Genomic DNA, 6,241 nt, shown 5'->3' on the forward strand with positions numbered 1-6,241 from the left:
TGCGGATATAGGCGGATAACTGTTTTATGAAATAGATTCATTAAAAACTATCCCAATACATGAGAATGAATAAGTTAACATGATTTTCATAAATATGATTGTATAGTATGTAGGGGTGGGTATGGTATGGTATATACCGAACCGAAATTTTTGGTATTATGGTATTTGGTATACATTTTAAATTTTTGGGTATATGATATGGTATTCGGTATTTACAAATGGCATACCGAAATACCGAATACCATACCGAAGTATATATAGTTACATAAGTAATTTATATATATATATATATATATATAAAATAATACTTAGTATTAGTATAAAAATATTTAGATATTGAAACTTTCGCTATTCTATCTTGATTGAAATGTCCTTTTGGTGTAATTGACTTATAAAAGGAATTATTTGTACTTCTTTTGCAATATTTCTACATGTGTAATGTGTATTTATGATATAATTAAGACATGCTTTTGAAAAGTAGAAGTGATAATACTCTAGTATACGAGTATATATTGTCAAAGTTAAACAAACTATGGTTACCGATTACCATACCGCAAAATACCGAAATCAAACGTCAAAATACCAAACCATACCGAACTAATATGGTATGGTAATGGTATAATTTTTTTAAAAACCGAATACCGAAATTATCGTATCGAAGTTTCAAATACCGTATCATACCATACCATGCCCATCCCATTCAGAAGTTCCACTTTAGGGTAAAACGCTACCTATCTAAAGTGACTTCATTTGCAGCACTCGAACCCAAGAGCGATGGTTAAGGAGGAAGAATGAGCATCGCAAAGTTGAAGTAAATCCAACATGACAAATAACTAAGGGAACACAAGCTCTAAAGTTTCTTTCTAAGGGAATAAACTTTCTTATGTTTAACAAAAGCATGACTGCATCATTACGAGATGCTCAGATTTTTATGTTTAAATTGTAATCAATATTTTAAAAGCCAAGTTGAGAGTTGAGATTTTAGGCACGTACTCCTTTAACCAGCATTACAGAGTTTGACAGAACTGCGGTTAATCCGAATGCTAGCTAGCTAGCTATTCAATATACTACTACGTGGTATGAAAGACCAATTTTCGAGCTCTTCTGATGATTATGAGAATTCATGAGTATCCAACGTCATTGGTACTTACCACAGTAATATTAAGCTCAGAATCATTATACTGGTAAAAAGTAAGTATTATGAGTATATACTGATTACAAAATGCCCTCTCATCAATTAATCACAGATCTTAGCAAAAGCAGCAAAATATTCAATTTGCAATTAGAGATAGTGACAAGTTCGACAAAAGTTACAGGTTAGTCGCTTTCTCTTCACTACTAAAAGTTCATCCACAGTTGAAAGGAACTATTACTTAAAATATAAGATAAGATTTCCCGGGCATAAGCACACTAGTCATGATATGCTTCTTCTTCGTTCTCGTATCCTTCATCCTCATCTGCTACTGCATCTTGATACTGTTGGTACTCGGAAACCAGATCATTCATGTTGCTCTCTGCCTCAGTGAACTCCATCTCATCCATTCCTTCCCCCGTGTACCAATGCAAGAAAGCCTTCCTCCTAAACATGGCTGTGAATTGCTCACTAACACGACGGAACATCTCTTGTATTGATGTTGAATTTCCAATGAAAGTTGATGCCATCTTTAGACCAGTTGGTGGAATATCACAGACTGTTGACTTGACATTGTTGGGAATCCACTCAACGAAGTATGAGGAATTTTTGTTCTGCACATTAAGCATCTGCTCGTCAACTTCCTTGGTGCTCATTTTCCCTCTAAACATAGCTGATGCTGTCAAATAGCGGCCATGCCTAGGGTCAGCAGCACACATCATGTTCTTTGCATCCCACATTTGCTGAGTAAGCTCAGGGACTGATAAAGCTCGGTATTGTTGTGAGCCACGTGAGGTAAGTGGAGCAAACCCAACCATAAAAAAGTGGAGACGGGGGAAAGGAATGAGATTCACAGCAAGTTTCCGCAGATCAGAGTTAAGCTGTCCAGGGAATCTGAGGCAACAAGTGACTCCAGACATGGTTGCAGAAATTAAGTGATTCAGATCACCAACTGTCAGAAAACAAATGAACCATAAATAGAAGGAAAAGCTCCTAAAAAGTTGCAGGAATAGTGATCGACAGCATGAAGCATATTCATAATAATTGTTGCTATGCAAACACAGTCAACTAACCCTCAATCCTACATGAGTTATGGTCAACTAAGCAGATACACTATAATGTTGCTTATGAATGGAATCTGAGGAGGGGTGTTTTAGCTAAACGGTTGATGAAACACATTTCATGAAGATTAATTAAGATAAGATTTAAGAAAACGAAATGGCTGCATTAAAGGGAGGCCACTGGCGCTAATCGGAATATTAGTTGCAAAATCTAACACAAAAGAATATATTGAAGATTCCATCACCATGGCTCAAAGTTGTTGCATGTTGAGCTAGACACCTAAGTAAATGGGTGATGCCATTCATATGAATAGAGGATACTTACAGCTAGGAGTTGTAAGTTTGAGAGTTCGGAAACAAATGTCATATAAAGCCTCGTTGTCAAGAACCATGCACTCATCTGCATTTTCTACAAGCTGATGAACAGACAATGTAGCATTGTAAGGCTCTACAACGGTGTCTGAAACCTTTGGAGATGGGAAGACAGAGAATGTTAGCATCATCCTATCTGGGTATTCCTCTCGTATCTTTGAGATGAGAAGTGTTCCCATTCCAGACCCAGTCCCCCCTCCCAGGGAGTGGCATACCTGAAACCCTGCATATAGTTCCACATATGAGAAACAAAACAATAATGCATGTATGACTATGTATATACTGAGAAATTAAATTCCACAAGTTAATAATCTTGAAAGGTATAAACATTTCGAGAAGATCTTTAAGAAATAGCAATTTCCAGGTTCGTTGTGCATAACATCAAGAATACATTCAATCACCACAGCACCCTCTGTGTACTGACCATTGTTCATCTTTTAAAGAAAATCGAGATTCTCTAAAAGTAGAAATCCTCTAAACACACACACACCAGACCTAAAGTGTGATAACACGGCTATATTCACATATCAAAAGGAAATCACAAGAAAATATGAAATGGTAAAACAACAAAACTTACTATATCAAAAGTAATCCCACAAAATAAACAAATCAGGAAATGCACAAGCATTCAAAACAGAATTGTATGAGCAATCACAAACATTTAAACATAAATGTAAGCAATTGCGATTTTAAGCTTCCCATATGAACAAATACATCATGACACTGAGGTAATACATAACCACATGCATAAAAATTTAAGCAAACACCTTGTCAGCATCATAATTTCAGCTTCTCAAATGAATAAAACCAAAACCGCTGAACGTTCAACATCAAAAACAATCAGCATGAGCTAACAAATCAAATAACATGCATTAACATTTAAAAACAGAGAAGGGTCTAAAATGTCCTGAACTATGAGATTTGGCACAATGTTGCTCTCCGTTACATATCGGGCAAAAAATGCCCTGGACATTACCTTCGAGCCAAAAACTAACACAATCAGCATGTGTTAACAAACCAAAACATGCATAAACATGTAAACAAGTATCTTGTAGGCAATTATAATTCTCAGCTTCTTTACCAACAATACCAAAGACAATCCCACAAATTAAGAAATCAGGTTAAACCTTCAAACAAACATCTATTAAGCAAACACAATTTTAAGCTTCTCAAACACATAAAACTACAATTAAAAAAAAAACAATCAGGACGAGTTAACAAATGACAATAAACATAAACATTTAAAACAAATACCTTGTTTTACAATTTCCCCTTCTCAAATGATTAAAAACCAATCAGCAAGAGTTACCAAATCAAAATACGCGTCAACATTTAAACAAACACCTTGCCAGAATCACAAATAAAAAACGTGCATAAACATTTTTTGCCTTGGATGTCTTCTACCCACCCTCACAACCACCCACCCCCACCACTTACCCTAACTCTCCAATCGTCACGTCCCACATTCCCTGCCCTGCCCAGCCCTCCCCCAACCCCCACCACATCCTCATAATTTTGTGTTAATTATATACAATTACTGTTGAAGATATGCCTCAAAAATAAAATAAAAGTAGATAACTATGTGGATTAAACTTAGTAATTAGTTATTCTTTTGTTATTTGAATTTGAATTGAAGTTTAGAAATTTGGCTATAAATATGTCTTTGTTTTATTAATAAAGAATTTCCTTTGAACAATATTTTTTTCTCTCAACTCTTTCTCTGTTATTTCTCTAATTTCAAAGCTAAAAACCAATAAATACAAATGCTTTTAGGATAATATTTTTTACTTACATATTGAACACAATTACGAATTAACTAAGTAACGAACCGCTTTTTTCCTCAAAAATATTTTGCCTGCTACCGAACACACCTCTTGATTCAAGACACTAACGTGAGACGTGACGAACACGCATAAATACTTTAAGCAACCACCTTGTCAGCATCACAATTCTCACTTCTTAAAATGAAATTAAAAACAATCAACACAATAACGTTAAGCCCTACATTTCTGTAAGAGCTATTTCCACGATTTAAACTCATAAACTCCTGGTCACAACTTTACCAACTACTCGACTCCCCTTTTCAATCAGCACGAGTTTGTACCAAAAATATACATGAACATTTAAAAAAATACCTTGTAGGCAATCACAACTCTCAGCTTCTTTACGAACAACATCAAGAACGGAATCAATCAATTCAGCACCTTCAGTATAATGGCCTTTAGCCCAATTATTACCAGCACCAGACTGACCGAAAACAAAGTTATCAGGTCTAAAAATCTGTCCATGAGGACCAGATCTAACACTATCCATAGTACCAGGTTCTAAATCCATAAGAACAGCACGAGGTACGAAGCGCCCACAACTCGCCTCGTTATAATATACATTAACCCTCTCAAGTTGTATATCTGTCTCCCCATGGTACGCGCCTGTTGAATCGATACCGTGCTCGGCACATACCACTTCCCAGAATTTTGCCCCGATTTGGTTGCCACATTGGCCACCTTGAATATGGAGAATCTCACGCATTTCTTTTAATAGATTATTACGAATACGTTTCGTTCGAGGGAGAGGATGAAAGGGAAGGGGGAGGATTTCAATTTTTCGAGGGAATTATGTGAGAAATGAAGAGGAACCAAGAGGGACAAGGGAGTTTGTATATGGTGGGGTGGGGGGTTTGGAATTTGAAATTTTGTTGAGTGGTGGGAAAATGTAAGTCCGGACAAGTGGATGGATGGAAGAAATTTTAGGATGTTATGTATATAAGTGGTACATATTCCATTGTTTAGTTTATAAAAGAGAATACACTTTTTTACCTCTTAACTTATCCGCAAAATTTACTTTATATTCTTACTTTATGGACAATTATATACTCTCTTAACAATTTTAAAATTAATAAATTTCACCCCTAATATTGACGTGGCATAAAAAACTGAAAAGCACATAACTTCTTTTTAAAAAATAATTCCACCGTTAATATTAATATTATATAATTATAAAAATATAAAAATTACCCCCTACCCCACCCTCTTCATCTTCTTCAAATCCACCCACCCTCACCCTTTTCTTCATCTTCAGAAACTTTAATCTTCTTCTTCAAATCCATCCACCCCACACATCTTCTTCTACAAAACTCCATTTTTTCTCCTTCAAACCCCCCACCTCCACGATAGCCCCACCCCCACGATACCCCCACCCCCATTGTCTTCTTCTTCAAACACCCTCTATCCCCACCTCTTTTTTTCTTCGAACCTCTCTATTTGTTTATTCGTCTACAAAACGTCAATCCCCTTCCTCATTCAATCTGATGTACCTCAACTCTCATTTTTTGAATTTTTTTAATTATTCCTTTCTAGATAAACTAAAGAAATCAAACGCATCAATGAAAATAAAAGGGGATTGTATCTTATAAAGATTAGGATTTTCTAAGGTCAAATTTTATTTCTTTAATTAGGAAAAATTGAAGTTAGTCAATGAAGAAGACATTAATGTCAAATTTTATTTCTTTAATTAGCAAAAAAAGAAGTTAATCAATGAAGAAGACATTAATGAAGATAGAGGGTACCTTTATAGAAAAGAGAGGTGGAAGGAAAAAAGTTAAAATTTAAATAATTTTTGACGTAGCAATAATGTGGAGTTGACGTGGCGCTGATGTGGTGGCGTGTGTGATACACCT

The 6,241-nt window shown here is 35.5% G+C and overlaps 1 protein-coding gene across 1 annotated transcript; it reads right to left on the reverse strand.

Annotated features, from left to right (window-relative positions):
* Positions 1 to 1,156: 1,156 nt before the first annotated feature.
* LOC107873469 (tubulin beta-8 chain) lies at positions 1,157 to 5,296 on the reverse strand. The gene is made up of 3 exons (XM_016720329.2): positions 4,701 to 5,296; positions 2,519 to 2,788; positions 1,157 to 2,084 (listed from the first exon to the last, which is right to left on the reverse strand). The coding sequence occupies exons 1-3, from the start codon at positions 5,092 to 5,094 to the stop codon at positions 1,411 to 1,413; spliced, it is 1,338 nt and encodes a 445-aa protein (XP_016575815.1). The 5' UTR covers positions 5,095 to 5,296; the 3' UTR covers positions 1,157 to 1,410.
* Between the last annotated feature and the right edge of the window lie 945 nt (positions 5,297 to 6,241).

The sequence above is a fragment of the Capsicum annuum genome, chromosome 6 (genome assembly GCF_002878395.1).
Source record: "Capsicum annuum cultivar UCD-10X-F1 chromosome 6, UCD10Xv1.1, whole genome shotgun sequence".
In the NCBI taxonomy this organism is placed as follows: Eukaryota; Viridiplantae; Streptophyta; class Magnoliopsida; order Solanales; family Solanaceae; genus Capsicum; species Capsicum annuum.

Bases quoted from the DNA above. Each gene is read 5' to 3' on its own strand.
- LOC107873469 (XM_016720329.2), bottom strand. From the start codon at position 5,094: ATGCGTGAGATTCTCCATATTCAAGGTGGCCAATGTGGCAACCAAATC. The intron at 2,789-4,700 runs GTATTTTTTTAA...AACTATATGCAG, and splicing joins GAGTTGTGATTGCCTACAAG to GGTTTCAGGTATGCCACTCC. The intron at 2,085-2,518 runs GTAAGTATCCTC...GTTTTCTGACAG, and splicing joins CAAACTTACAACTCCTAGCT to TTGGTGATCTGAATCACTTA.